Below are 15,376 nucleotides of genomic sequence, written 5' to 3'. Positions count from 1 at the left end.
AAAAGACGAGGGAACGTTCCAACGATGAAAACGCGAACGGTGGGGAAGTGGCGGGTCCCGAATGTTTAGGCGAAGGGTCAGAAAAAGCCGGCCCGCGGCTTGTCGAACTCCCTTCATCTACAAAAACGGTGAAGCCAGCGAGAACGGGGACTCCAGAGATGACGGGGAGCGAAATAAAAGACGAGGTCGAATTCGACCGAAGAGAGCAACCGCCGATTCAGGCCGCACGCGACGACATCTCTGCCAATGCGGGGCGCCGGAAGAGTAGAGAACGTGCGAAACCTGAGCACGACGGAGGACGTGAAAGAACAAAGAGTGAAGAAGACATATGCGGAGAGACAGGAAAGGCATTAGAGGCCCGCGTAGCGAGTTGTGAGACAGGCCAGAAGCCCTACACTGACAAGGCCCCGGACGGTGGGCAGAAAGAGTCACAGATTCACGGAGAGGTGGTGAAAGCAGTTGTCCCCGCTGTGGTGATGGATGACTTGTCAAAAGAGCCAAACACGGGGAGCAAGGACGACGACCAGAGCGAGGCGGCAAGCGTTTCTATCCCGATGCCCGTCTTCAAGAAGAGACTGGAGAGCCTGGTCGAGCGCGAATTTATTGGAAGAGACGAAAATGATCGGTGAGTCGACGGCCTACATACACCACATAGCGCCTATCGGCAGATCCGCTGCCAGAAGAAGTGATTTGGATCAAACGCAGAAGGCCACTGCCAACGTTCAGCAGAGCCCTGAGGTTTTGCGAATGCATGGCCAAGTTTGCGTTTGTCTCATAACCGCATACTCGGAGGGAAAACATCTCCAAGTAGCGCGCAAAGGAGTAACGCTCAGCATGACTTTCCACACTTTCACACCAAGCTTAACACGTCTTTCAACGCAAGTCCAGGTGCGTGGTACCAAACAGCCACGATCCTGCCACACTCACTAATGGGGGAAGAAAGGCTGTCATCAAAACACGACGTCAGTATGGGATATTTTGGTCGAACGAGTTGCGACAAATCTTGGATATTTGCCTGTCGGGTCGCTTTGGAGAGAGACAGATAAATAGTCGTTTCTGTACGTCTTCTGAACGCAGGGCGATTTACGTCTACCTCCCTTGAGAGTCCACCTGAAGGAGAGCGCGAGTCGCGAACTTCGGAGAACTGTCACCTGAAGAACGAAAATGTTACCACGCGAGGCGTATGCCTCACTATGGCTGGTTATATTGTGCTGCCAAAACAAGGAACATAAAAGTGTAAACAAACTGTATGTCTACAGAGTTGTCTGGTGGTGTCCGTATCTCACTATCCACCCGTATCCGTGGAGCAAATGCTCTTTGCGTGCGCGTGCCAGTATTGGCATATTACATTCCCAAGAAATGTGTACCACAAGACATGTTTCACAAGACATCGGCAAGGGTATGCCGGTTGTGGATGCGCAGCGCAACAGTTGCCCTACTACTGGTTGTATCAACAGCGCTTGAGTAGGAAAATCGACAAGCGGTGGGTTTACACGAATACTTTGAAGGTCTTAATATCATTGCGTAACTTTTTTCCAGGAGGTCGACTCTAATATCCAGATGTCGAACACCGTCCGTAGCACTGTTGGCAAACATGAAATACCTAATGGACGATCTCCGATGGGCGGTTCGACTGTTTCCGTCACATTGAGAACTGGCCACTCCCATAATGCTAGAACACTTCAAAGACACCATCTTTGTTCGGCGGAGCTGCAAATTGTTTCAAGCTAAATCTACGAGAACCGGCGAACCTGCAGCACGCTATAATACTCGAAGAGACACAAATGACTGTTGTTTTCCCGTGCACCTGAAAGCATTCTCGTTTGGTCAGAGGAGGCGAAAGGCGCTGGTTTGAGCCGCGGATATAGATGTGTTGGTATATCAACTTGCTCAGCAATAACAAGTATCAATATTGGTGTCATGCGCCTCCTGACCCTGGAGCTCTTTATAACTGCGGCGAGCCTTCTGCCGTACTACGGCAATAATACACGACCTCCGACGGCCACCAGTTATCTCACCCCTCGACGTTTGCCCCGATTACTCAATCAGGGTTGCGCCAGCATTTTTCCTGGTGTTCTGGGTTTGGGGTGTGCCAATAGCAGGGTCACTTGATGAGAACATGAAGTCAGAACAGGAATGTTCCAGCTACCATTAGAAAGGCCAACAGACATGGTTGTGTTTTACGCTTGCGAGGATGTTGAGTGGACGGAAAAAGTATTTGATGGTGACCCTCTGTCACTCTTCCCGGGCCACTACTGCCTCCAATGTTACCGTTGTTCGTGTTGAAGCGCCTGCTTATTCACCTGGCAGCTGACGCCACCAGCGTAGAACGGCGTCAAGCAATCCCTAATGTAGTATGATTCGTACGCAGGTGTGCAGACAGAGCTTGTTCCAAGAACTGTGTGAAAACCATGTTGTGCTTAGTTCTCCCCCTCTGGTTTTCTGTCTCGCCGAGAAAAGTCGGCATTGCGGTGGGACTCTTTCCTCGGTGGAGCTAACCTGATCAGAGGAGAGTTTTTGAACATGCAGCTAGGTGTACAAAAGAGGAAAGGCGCAGCGGCGCGCGTTCGGGGGCCCGATACCGGTTTTCGGTCCATACTCCGGCTGAAAGCAACCGGATGTCACACGTAGGACGTGTAGACTACCCTCAACAACTGCAAGGCTGAAAAACAGGCGTCTGGAAACGTCCTCTTCGAAACGTTTCTTTTTGGGGACAATGCAAAAGGTTTTTGTTCCTAGAAGCGAAGCAATGCCGCTGATGCTGAACATATGTTTGCTTTGTAGAAAGATTCAGGATAACATTCCGAGGCCTGCCAGCCTGGAATTGAGTAGAAAGGTCTAAAGATCGAATCGTTCGTTTGTAGACTTTTTTCGAGTGAGTTTTTGTCGCAAAATGCGATTTTTTTCTCATCCGTCCTCTTGAGGCGTGCCGCCGCCGGAATGTATCACGCGTCAGCAGCAACATGAGGCTGTTATTTGTCTATTGCTTGTCCGGAAAAACAAACGTATGTTAGCGATCAGCTCTAAGGGTGAGGCAGCGACCTTGCTCACATACCTTGCTGCTTCTGTATACTTCAGAACGCGAGAGGCTATCTCCTTTTGGGTTTCGTCTTTCATTGATTTCAACTTCTCTCAGATTTTTCCTGGGAGCTGTCTGTCGGAGGGACGTAGCGAACGGACGTGCTGTCCTCAATTCGGATCCTCAGCCTCTTCGTAAGGGATTTTGCCTCTGCATCAAGCGTCGCATGTTTTCGTTTGAACACCATGAAAGTAATCGATCGATCATGGAAACGTCATTCAGTTGAATTCAAGTTTTTGCTTTCGTCAGGCCTGCCACAGAGCACTCTCTGAACCGTAGTGTAGAACGCCTTTGCGCTTACGTCAATTGGCTTCTTTGCCAAACGTGCCCTCTCGTACAAGGGAACCACCAGGCAATCAACAAGGTCATCAGTGAATTTGATCTGGCCGCATTTTCCCGCCCGCCAGACGCACAGAACATAAATGTGCGTTTGATTCGTTGTAAAGGTGGTAAAACTTCTAAACTCCCCTTTTGGTGATTCCCTGTTTGGTGAAGGGGGATCATGTTTTTACATTAACAGTAGTTTGGTGTTATTCAGCCCTCGAAATCAAAGCTCTAGTTTTCTCCTTTCTCGAATAGTTTTCCATCGCAGTTAACGGGAAAAAACTCTCCCGTCATGTGTGCATCTGCAGGCCGTGAAATACGCAGAAGTGAAGCCGATCTGTGGAATGCTCTGTCTGTCTCCCCTACAGTGCAGAACCTCAGTCTTCTGTCTTGTACCGGTAAACAAGTTCCCTTCAAATGTGAACAAGCACAAACGCTCGTAAACGGAGATATAGGGGCTACAAACTCATTACTTCTATTTCGACGAGCTGCAAGGCAGTAGCTCCCTTTTCTGATTCATGTCTACCTTTCCCTACGTGCCGTTTGCATCCTGCTGATTTGTTTTGTCGCACACAGAATCTGATCTGGTTAGATGTGTACGCGCAGGTTTTACGTATTTTGTGCCGCTGTATGCATGCATGTGACTGTATGTATAGAAACACTAGCATAAGCGTTTCTCCCGTCTCTCAGTGTTACACGGTTAGAGCCAACTACAATCTGCGTCTTCCACTCTGATGTTGCACATTAGCAACCCCACTTTTCCAACGAGTACCCCAAGGGCCGACGTTGGGTAAAGTGAGGAGTTAACGCATCTCAGGGAAACAATAAGCCAACGTGGTTCTTCGGCAGAAGGACCGTGCAAGACCCCGCCGTCCTAGGATGTAAAATACGAAATAGGACATCGTTCATGCTGAACCCGTGGCGAGACGGGAGACAAATGGACTCGCGTGGCCTCTTGTTTCGCGGCTCATCTGGTTGATCAATTCTTATTTTGCCGACGTACGTGTCTCGTGTCCTGCAACTCTCCTCTGATAAGGGGAACCATTCTCATTCTTCCTGGTTTGTCTTTCCTCGTCACAAGAAAGACACCTTTGAGCCAAAGAACAAGCAAGAAAGAAAGATGGGGGGGGCGGGCGTTGGTCCGAGGTGGTGGCGGAGCCTCACCCGCCGCTACGTTTCTTTCTGCCATGAGCTGCTCGTTCAGAAAGAGTCGATTGTTGCTGCCATTGGAGAGGGGTTCGGAAAGTGGGCCCTTGTCTGTTACCGCTATCCGTACCATGTAATGCTTGCATCTCTCGTTCTCTGTGTGGCTATGGCTTCTGGACTCTTGCCACCCACTCCAGTCTGGATCGATGGTGCCGAGAAATTGTATTCGCTTCCCTATTCGAGGGCCCGAGATGACGGGGCGTTGCACACGTCTTATTTTGGAGATGTGTTGGGCCGTAAGAGTGTCGTTATTGTCAAACACAAGGACGAAGGGACAAATATTCTGACTTGGAAGTACCTAGAGGTTATCCAGCATCTGGACGCTATCATCCGTGGTCGGGAAGTTGACCCAGTTGGCAGCCGCAAACTTGTGATTCCTCGGACATTTGGAAACCAAAATGACAGTATTCTTTCCCAGCCAGAAAGGACGCGAGGGACAGAGAAGGCCCTGCAAGAAAGCAACCTCTCTTTCAGAAATTCAAGCAAGGCTCCAGCGAGTGGCGATCCGCTAGGTAACTCTAGCGCGTACTCTCCAGCTCCCAACAGCCCTAAGGGTATGGACGACCAGGGCTACATGACATTTGAAGACATTTGTTTAATAAATCCCTTTGGAGAATGTGCAATTGATTCTGTCTTGAAGTTCGGTCTACATGAAATGCGCCAGATGGGTTTACTACCAGATGAACCGGAAGTTTGGGTTTTCGATGGGACGGTGTACAACACAAAGCAAGTCGGGTTCATTCCAGAGTACTATCTGGGTGGCGTCACAAAAGAACAATGCTGGAGGCAAATGCCTCTCGACCTCGCAAAACGGCTGCTTCCTCCATCTCGCATCCGGCCCCTTCCCGACCAACCTGGATTTGCCATGGTTGACATTGACTGTATAACAAAAGCTCAGGCTGCTATGCTTCAGTATGACGCCGATGGTCGATCTCAATTTGAGGATCGTAACATGATGTGGGAGCGTCTGTTTATACAGATCTTGAAGGACAACCAAACGTTTGGGGATCTGGAGGTCTCCTTCCAAGCTTTTCGGTCCCGAGACGACGAATTAAGAGCGTCGACGTCTGAGTCAAAGGATGTAGTCTACGTAGTCTTTACGTTCTTCATCCTGGCCACGTATTCGACAGCCCTCAACTTCTCGTGTGATCTCTATCGTAACAAACTCTTTTCCGCCTTAATGGGATTCGGTGCAGCCTTCATGGGACTCGGAGCCGGCATGGGCATTGTCGCGTATATGGGAATGCCTATGGTGCCGACAGTATTGATTTGTCCTTTCCTGGTGCTCGGTATCGGAGTCGACGACATGTTTGTCGTCATGAACTGCTATTGCGTAAGCTACACAATTCACGACCCTGAAGAACGCTGCATCCAAGCTCTCCGTATATCGGGACTCGGAATCAGTATCACGACGCTCACTAACCTTATCTCTTTTGGTGTCGGTGCCTTTAGTACCTACATGTCTATCCGGAATTTCTGCGTCTACTCGGCCATGGCTCTCTTTATGGGGTACGTCTTCGTTCTCACCTTCTTTTTCCCCACCCTGTGCATAGACGCTAGACGAGAGGAATGTGCGCGGGTATGTCCTTTCTGTCTCCCCGACATCTCTGATCGTCAAAAAGTGGCACAGGAACGCCTAGCCGAAATGACAGCTGAGGAGAGGAAAGTCGTGCAAAGCATGGCCTCGCTGAGTCAAGAGGAACTCATTGCATACAAAGTTAACGTCTTCTACGAGGAGCAGGCCATCAGAAAGGCTGCCCGAAAACGAAGGGATCTTGGAGAAAAGGACGGAACTGCAAAACACGCCAGACCTGACGGACCGGCCAGATTCCTCCGGCGTCTCACAGAGGCGTAAGACAGAACGATCCAGTTGCAATTCAGTTGAACCAGAGCAAAGCGTCTTTACCTCACTCTCCTTGTCGAAGCGTATCCCTCAAAGAAGAAAGACGAACCGTGTTACACAGCCTGTCTGCGGTTGCCATTTTCACCGAAAGTGCTACGCTCATTCAGGGAACACACGAAGAGCATATATTGACGAAACGATATCGCTTTGATCTGTGGAAAAACACAAAGTGCAATATGTTTTGCTAGGATCGCATCTGCATCTAGCAGCCGATATCAAAACCCTTTCTGGTTCCTCTATTTTGAAAGGGTCAACAGCTAACCACCCATGTGCAATCTAGCATACTAAATAGCGCGCCACTGGAAATTCCTCACTAGAACGTTCCGTTGCTATTCAGAGTGCTCACCGTGCGTCGTCGTAGCGGGTTGCTTCTCTCTTGTGTTATTTGACGCGATCCGCATAGCCTGATACGTAAAGATCCATAATTGACTATTCAGTCATGCTCAACGACTGGGCCTATTCATGGTACAAGTGCCTAGCGTAAATCCTTTTATCTTCGTTCCACTCTTGTCTTCTGTCATGCATCTGCGAGCAGTCTGACAGCCCATCGCCCTCTGCCTCAGTCTCCGTCACCTGCGTCATTTCAGTCGGCTCTTCCTCCCCAGCCGATCAATGACAACTCCGGAAGCGCTAGCTCAGGACCGGGTTTCGTTCCCAACCCGCGCAGCACTTCGGCTACTTCAACGGCTTCTCTTCCGCCAGCGGTGACGTCAGGATCAGCATCTTCTCGTTGGAGCAACACCGCCGAAGGAAACGAGAAACGGAAGACGAAATCTTCGGGTAGCCCGGATGTACCGATGGGGGGCGAAGGCATGAAAACCGGTGAAAAGAGTGGATTTGGGGGCGACACTTACGGGCTGGGGCCGGGGCGGTGTCAGCGTGAGGGAAGGGAGGATGCCGGCACGGATTTCTTCCCGAGACTGACCACGACAATCGGGGGCCTGCCCCCAGACTTGGCACGTGAGGCGCTTTACGAAGAACCAAGAGGAAATGTCGGCCGAAAATGGAGAGAATTCTTCCTGTGCTACTATGGGCCAGTCCTCATGTGGTTCCCAGTGAAGGTGAGGAGAGATTCGAGGCGGGAAACCGGCAGAGAAACAAAACGCACACAACGAATAGAGTGCAAGAGGGAAGTCGCACTATCAGACAATCTGCCAGGAAGCGGAGTGACTGCGTATCTGTTCGCTTTTTCTGTCACATGGCGAGCGCATGTTGTAACTCGGCACGAGGTGCTGGGGCCGGTCTCACGTTGTTGCTGCTTCTACTCTCTTTTCCTCTTTCCAGATCGCGGTTGTGATAACGTTTGCGGCGATAGCGGCGGTGTCCGCCTACGGATTCACGAAACTGGAACTCGGGCTGGAGTTGTCCGAGCTGGCGCCGGGGAATTCGTACATGCGAAGGTTCGACGCAGACTTTGCCCATTACTTCAATAAATTCGATCAGCCGACAGACATCTTTTTTGTCGACCGTAAGAAAAGGCCTGCAAACTCCAGCAGTTCGTATGGCGTCGCAGGCGACAGTCCCCTCTCTTCATCTGCCCCACCTCGGAGGCTCTTTAATTCACCAAACCCTGTGAAAGCATCTGCCGACCACGGAACTCCTTACGCGTCTTCCTTTTATTCTGGCCTTGACCGTGGCGACGTCCACCGGTTCACTTCTCCCGCACGAGATCCACCGACTCAAGGGACGGGAGAACACGCGACACCAGTCGACGCAGCGGCCTCTAACGGGAGACTGAATTCCGGCGAAAGCTTTGCTTCTGGTTCGGGGCAAAGGACTCCTTCGTTACTCGTGTCACCCCCGACATTGAGAGGCGCGACAACAACTGAACACACGTTTCAACTGGAAGCGACCTCTTTTCCAGCGACTGGACCCAATGAGGTGGACGCCGCTTGGCAACCTGTGGACGTCCGAGAAATGCCTGAAGCCGACGCAGCCGAAACAAGAGCGAATTCCGGGCGGGCCTTATCTTTTAATGCGCCTGAAGATGCACAGGAGCGAAGACTGCTGGGCACAATGGAAGACATGAAGAAGAGAGACAGGAGCGATGCACAGACCATCCCTTTCCGAGAGATCGGGGAGAAACCGTCGTTCTCACCTTTCGACAGGGAAGACCAAAAGAGCGTCGACGACACGAGCATCCGCACAGAATGGTGGAATCCCAAAATTCAAGCTGCCATGCGCGCGTTTCATAAGAGACTCGAATCGAGGCCGACTACCTCTCGGCTGGTCAATCCTCTTCTTACCATGCTCGATGATCCACAAATTGGAGCGAAACTGAGAATGGGCGATAAACAGGTTAGACGAAAAAGCTCGACATAGAAATCGTAGTCGTTTCTGTTTACTGGATGCTCTGCAAAATCCAAAGTAGTGCCGGTCCCGTGCATCCACGGACACCCTTTCGTAGGAAACGGTTTCAGTATGCACAGTTCATATATATTTCTATCTTATATTGCAGCGAATGGCGAAGTCTCGCCTAAGAGAGTGTTGGTCATGGCAGTTGGAGCCCTGTGGTCCGTTGCCCCGCCTTTGGCTTTCGGGCTTCACTTTGGGTAGTGCTGGACGCGTTTGCCGGCTTTCTTTACCTTCGGGTTCCCGTTTCCAGAGTTAGGGCACACTGCGTCACGAGTTCCCGCAATTTAGGCTTCGCGAAATGGTTTGTCTGCATAAACGACTTAGGGTCGTTGCGGAGCGACAAGGACGAGGATGGAATACGTTACGGGCGTTTGAAGCGTGAAAATCTGTGTTCCGGAAAGCAAGGTGTCTACTGAAGATCCAAGGAACCGACACCGACGCTGACAGAATCCACTGCCTGCTCTGTTAGCAGGCATTCGAACTCTGCAGTTCTGAAGAATATTTGCACCCGCTTTTCTGTGTCCCGTTCTTTTCAGATATTTGAAGACACAATATACTACCAGCTCGTCCACTCCAAGTCTCCGTACCGTCAGTTTAAATTCGACTTCATCTGGACGGGCAGAGAACTGAAGACCTGGCGCATGCGTCTTCTTCCCAAGTACATGGCGACGTCCGAAGAGAGGGCCGCATGGATGGAGCAGCTCCGCAATGACTGTGATGAGGCCGCTCGAACCTTTGGGGCGATTTCGGAGACGGACGCCGGTGGAGCGTTTGAATACGGAAGTAACGATGAGAAATACCTGTCTGGGTTTCTTACTGACAAGGCGACGAGTACCTCGGGCACAGCTGGAGACCACCACGGGGCGGTACCTGATGAACCTATCTACCCTATCCCTTACACGTATATGATGATTTTCTACGAGAGTGATTTAGGCATCCTCAGCTCTGTCCTCGTCAATATGCTCTCTGCTGGACTAGCGATGCTCCTTGTAAGGCTTCGATAATGAACGCCAAAACTAAAACGGTTCCTCTGTACACCAGGATATCCTGTCCACCGTAGAAGAACAGATAAATGAATATATACAGATGAAAAGATCCATACCTGCGAACTGCTCCACGAGAGAATGCTCAGCTGCATCCGGAGGAATATCGACTGCTCTGCAACGACACGCGTTCTCTATGCATGAACTTATCCACCTGGCAACTTGTCCATCCTACCTACCTGCCTAGCGTTTGACTTGTGGAGCTTCTTTCCTACTGCCTATTTTCCGGACTAGCTGTATGTTTCCATCTGTGTGTTATACTTCCTCTCTCTTGCAACGAAAAGACAGATCTGTTGATGTTTCTCTCCGTGTAAATGTGCCACATATGCTCCTGTCGAGACCCAGGCATATGACCACTAACATTATACAGGAAGTTGGCTGCTTTGCTGTGTCGGTCCTGAGTGACGACCAGCGTGGCGCCTCTGGAGGCGTTTGTGAGACCGAAAATGCGTCTTGCTTGCGTCTCTTCTTGCAGGTGGCCTTCGTTCTCATTCCTGAAGCGCTCGCTGGCTTCCTGGTCATCCTCATGATCTGCCTTATTGACCTTGCACTCTTCGGCTTCATGTATTTCTGGCGTGTAAGTTCTCACGCAGGCACATGCGCTTCCCACAATCTAGCAGATAGGGGGTTGACGAAACATCTTCCACCAAATATCTTGCTGCCATGAGGCCGGGCGGGCAATTTTGTAGGAATGCTGCAGCAAACGATCAGCCTGTTATGCTGTGGAGTACAGAACCGAGCGTCAACTTTCCACGTTTCCTCTTCGTCGAGTAGCACACATTTCTACGGTGGTGGCAGCGTATCGAATGCTTGCACGTTTCTCTCAGGTGAAGCTCCATATGGTGTCGACGATTGCGCTGGTCATTAGTATCGGGTTTGCCGTCGACTACTCTGCCCACCTTTGCCATACGTTTACCCACTGCAAAGGAGCAACGAGGGAAAAAAGGTGAGTCAACACGGAGACATCGCCATGCACCCATTTGTTTATGCTTTAAGTTCTGGAGACTACTGCCGCATTTCACTCTAAGAAGGAGTGGTGTATTTTCCGTTCGTCAACAGCGACTTCAGAGGACCACAACAGAGACATGCTGAAGATTGCTTGTGGCCGGCGAACATCATACCGCGTGGCTTATTGCGACTCATCTATTCCCTAACATAAGGGAGTTGCCTCCAAACAGCCGATTAATCCACTCGCGTTTTCCGTTCACCTTACGTGTTGTTCCCTCTCCCCTTTGTCTTCTTTTTTGGGGTGCGGTCTTCTACGCGTTCTCTCACGTGTTGCTCAATCTGAGCGCTCCGTGTTTTGCACCCGTTGCTCTCGTTTCTTAACCTCGTCCGGTGGTGCTTCTTCATCAAGTCTCCATACCGGACTGTTTTCCCTTTAGAGGCAGGAAGCCGGCCTCTTTGTTGCGGGAAACTGGAAACCTGAAAAGCGCTGTAGATGGCTGTCTGTTCTGCAGGAGAAGCTACCGAGCTAGAATACTCTTCTTGAATCACATTTGGATCGCCGACTTCTTCGCGTCTTCGAGACAAATGTACTCTACATTTCGTGTTCATTTTGCTTCTTGTCAGGGTCATTGAAAGCCTTGTGCTGATGGGCAACCCCATCTTCCACGGAGCATCTTCGACTCTCCTTGGCATTATGCTTCTCGGCTTCTCTGAGTCCTTCGTCTTCACCGTCTTCTTTAGAATGATGGTTATGGTGAGTCGATTTTAAGCAACAAAACGCCCGCGTAGGAGCAGGACACAGGTTTCCCTACGAAGGGCATTATATATAACGTTATGCACGGCGATTCCTCCACAAATGTATATATGTGTATATGTGTACGCAAAGGCACAGAGTATGCAAACCGAGTGGTTCTGCATTCATGACAACGGCGAAGAAAACGAGATTCTACAGCGTGAGCATATACTTTTGTAGAGTTATATCTGTGTACCATGTAGTCGCAAAGGTACGCATACGTAAGAGTTAAAACATGCCTCCTTCCCGCGACTTTCTGTGACGTTGCCTCATGCACGTCTCGCCTCCCCGTTTGATGCTTGTCGGGGCCGACATGTCTTCCAGAATGTCTTTCTCCCGTGTCTCGTTTCTTTGTTTCCTCTCTTCTTTTCCCTCAGGTTGTTGCCTTCGGTGCGAGTCACGGTATGCTTCTTCTCCCCGTCATTCTTTCCTGGATCGGTCCCATGGGCCATGAAGCCGACGAGAAGGCGACTGACGCCTCCACGGCCTGTGCGGATCTCTCCGGTGGTGGAGCGTTTTCTCGAGCAGACAAGCCGCAACCATTTTGTGATGCGCTTTCCAAAAGCAAGTGCATTCCGTCTCTGTCCTTCCCCCAAAGTCTGTCGCACCCTGCAGAAGCGAACGCGTCTCCAGCAAACCCGACGCTCCTGACTTCGGCGAAACTGAGATCCGAAAACTACCGTTCCCCTGCCGAGAAGGCAGCAAGCTCGGCGCTCGGTGCCGGGGGGACTCGCGCTGTTCTAGCGTCCGTGGAGGCGGAGAAAACCGCGCAAAAATCGCCGCAGAGTGGCCGGTGGTTCTTTGCAAAGATGTTGCCAAACGCAGGAGGAGCGAACAAAGAACGGGGCTGGCACGGACCTGCCGAATCGGTCGGGTCTCTACGGAGGACTGACGAGGGCGACAGTTTTGTGATTGAAGCCTCCGGTCACCGGTCGGCGGTTGTCCATCCACGGGCTGCGTCGCTCCCGGTTCCGTTGCCAGGCAGAAGCCTGCCGGATTCTCTCGACATGACGAGTTTGCTTCAGACGCATGAAGTGAATCATCACGACATACACGACCGTCTGTTCCTTCCGTATTCTGATCAGAAGGCCCGAGGGCCTGGAGAGGGCGAGGCCACGGCTGCCGGCATGCGCCCCATTGGGGCTTGGGCTCTAGGGGAGGATGAGGACCCCAACAACAGCTGCATTAGCAGCCCGCTCGACTATACAGCTCACCAGCAAGCGAGGCAGCTGAAGACACACCGGCGAAGCCGCGCGGGACCGGGACACCCGCCGAGCAGTTTCGTGGTTTCCGCAGCAAACGGCGTCCTCGGCGCTTCCAGTACATCGGCGAGTGCGCTGCCGTCTCACCCTGTAGAGACGAGCTCCGCGGAGCTGGAGCTCGCCGCCATGTTTGCGAGTTCACAAGCTGCGACAGCTCTGTCGCACCACAGGGACAAATATGGGATGTCTCTGAAGAGCCAGGCCTCTGTTGCCTCGAACCGAGCGTCGGCCAGTTCGGCCAAGTTCCCGCACAATGACGATGCCTACCCCCTGGCGTCGCAGCGACTCCCTCCGGGGAAGCGAAGCAGCCATGCAAGTCGAACTGGGGAAATGAACGAATGGGGAGGAGAAACCAGGGGAGACGAAAAAGGCAGAGAGCAAGTGCATCCAAAGGAGTGCGTTCCTCCTGTCAGAGAACCCTCTGGTGTCTCAAGCGAACTCTCATCTGCTGCATTTTCCGAAAGCACCACGGGGGGAACGGAACACCCGGAGACGCAGAAGCACGTGGTATCGCATCCGAGGCGTATTTCGTCTTGTGGGCCGACGGTCGCCCTTCACCGGTCTCGCAAATCGTCCTCTGTGGTATCGTCTCAGCATCCTTCGGTCGTGTCTGCAGATCTGAACGAACACTCGTACAGCGGGACGGGCAGCGCCAGCGGGAGGAGTGTCTCCCGTCCCAAGAGACGCAATTCCACGGGATCAGGAAGGGCGTCCTTCTCGATGGCTTCCTCCCCTGGCGGGACTGCCACGTTCCGCGGCCAGTCGGTCATTACCGTACGAAAAGGCATTGGGGTCGTAGGATTCCCTCACGCCGGATGTATGACCAGCGCAGGTGCGCGAGGCGGAGAGCGGAGACACTCGATGACAAAGGGTCCGAGCAGCGGGCACAGTTTGCCCTCGTTTCTCTCAAACAAATTCCCCCGTTTCCCTGCCCCTAGGAGCGGCGCTCACACACTGAACGGACGCTCCGGCGACTCGACGGCGCAGGGCTATCCTGGCGGTGCGGAGAAGGCCGAAACCGAAAGGCGAAGCACAAACGGCGATGTGGCATGTGGTTCGAAAACAAGTCGCTGCGCAAGCGGAGTCGGCTCAGGAGAGAAGCCGCGAGAGCGCGATTCGCTTTTGGGTCCCGAAATTCACACGCCGGGACTCGTCCACTCCACGTCTCTTCCTTCAGCGCATTCTCCCGCGGTTCGTACCTCAAGTGTCGGCCGAGACGGAGAGCGCAAAAACATTTCACTTCCGCCCGCGTCTCGCTCTTCGTCTGCTGTCTCTATGTCTTACGTTAATCCCTCTACACACAGTGGAGGAAGGAGAAGTCAGAATTCGCCCGTTTCCTACGTCTCCTCTCATGCTTCGAAGATCTTCGTTCTGCCGTCAGGACACCTGGCGCCTCAGCAGGTGGGCGGTTCCTCACTGCATCGTGTTCAGCCGAACCAAATAATGCCGCAAGCATACCAAGAGAAAGGACAGCCTACTGCCTCAGCTTCACCGTCGCTGGACGCTCCTGCGGGGTCAGCAGCCAAGCGAAGGAACAGCACAGGCAACCTGATGGCAAATCGAGGTCGAAGGGAGTTAGGTGGCGTTTCTGCATGCGGATACAAAGACGAGGAACAGAAAAGGGGAGAGGGACAAGAGCAAAGATTGGGGCGGAGCAACTCCGCAGAGACGAGACTGGCGTCAGGCGTTCCGACCGGAGAACCAGGAAGGACTTCGTGTTACAAAGAAAGACCCGAGGAGACAAGTGACAGAGAAGGGCACTCCAGGAGCATCGGCGCTGTCGGCCAGGGACGGGAGAACAGGGACAACAAGCCTGAAACAAAAGACAGAAAGCCGGAGTACGAGAGGGCCGAACACCAAACCACTGGAGGAGGTATCTTTCACCAGCTTTTACACAGGGGAATGAGCCTGGCGAAAACGCGAGAGGAAAAGCCTCCAGCATGAAAAGAGGCGAATCGAACATAAGGTCCAACACGTTTCGAAAGGGGGCAAACAGAAGAAAGCAGAGGTGTTTTCCAATCGAAGTCTGACACGAGAGAGAGGTCAGTAGCAGAGCGGCAAATTGCGAAACAAAGTGAACACGTGAGAGAAACTGTATTGATGCAGGTGGGAGAGAAATGTGAGTCATGCACGCTCCGAGTAGTAACTAAAGGTTCCGACGTAGGACCGTATGGAATACAACACGACAGAAGCCCGCGAGACGTCTGCGAGACGTCTTTCGCGAGCTCGCCGCTGTCGCTAGACACCGCATTGAGACCTCATGCAGCGCGCTCACGCTTAGCCGCATGATTTTTGTGGAAATTATCATCCAGTCCAGAGTTTTTGTGCTTCAGCAACCTCCTCTCTCCATCACATTTACCCGGAGTTCGTAAACACGCCTCGTCGCACCTTAATCTACTCTTCCAATAAGAAAACACCTTCACCCATGTCCCAGCTCTACCTGGAACGTCACGACCTATCCAC

The 15,376-nt window shown here is 52.1% G+C and overlaps 1 protein-coding gene across 1 annotated transcript; it reads left to right on the top strand.

Moving 5' to 3' along the window:
• Positions 1–4,523: 4,523 nt before the first annotated feature.
• NCLIV_014810 (putative Patched family domain containing protein) lies at positions 4,524–14,857 on the top strand (the record flags this gene model as incomplete). Its single annotated transcript, XM_003881671.1, has 8 exons — positions 4,524–6,460; positions 7,048–7,573; positions 7,797–8,810; positions 9,404–9,856; positions 10,386–10,487; positions 10,738–10,856; positions 11,483–11,612; positions 12,029–14,857. 8 exons carry the CDS (start codon positions 4,524–4,526, stop codon positions 14,855–14,857), a joined length of 7,110 nt encoding a protein of 2,369 aa, XP_003881720.1.
• Positions 14,858–15,376: the final 519 nt, after the last annotated feature.

This window comes from Neospora caninum, chromosome V (genome assembly GCF_000208865.1).
Source record: "Neospora caninum Liverpool complete genome, chromosome V".
NCBI lineage: Eukaryota > Apicomplexa > Conoidasida > Eucoccidiorida > Sarcocystidae > Neospora > Neospora caninum.
The sequence above is the reverse complement of the archived record's forward strand: the minus strand, read 5'-3'. Positions and strand labels throughout refer to the sequence as shown.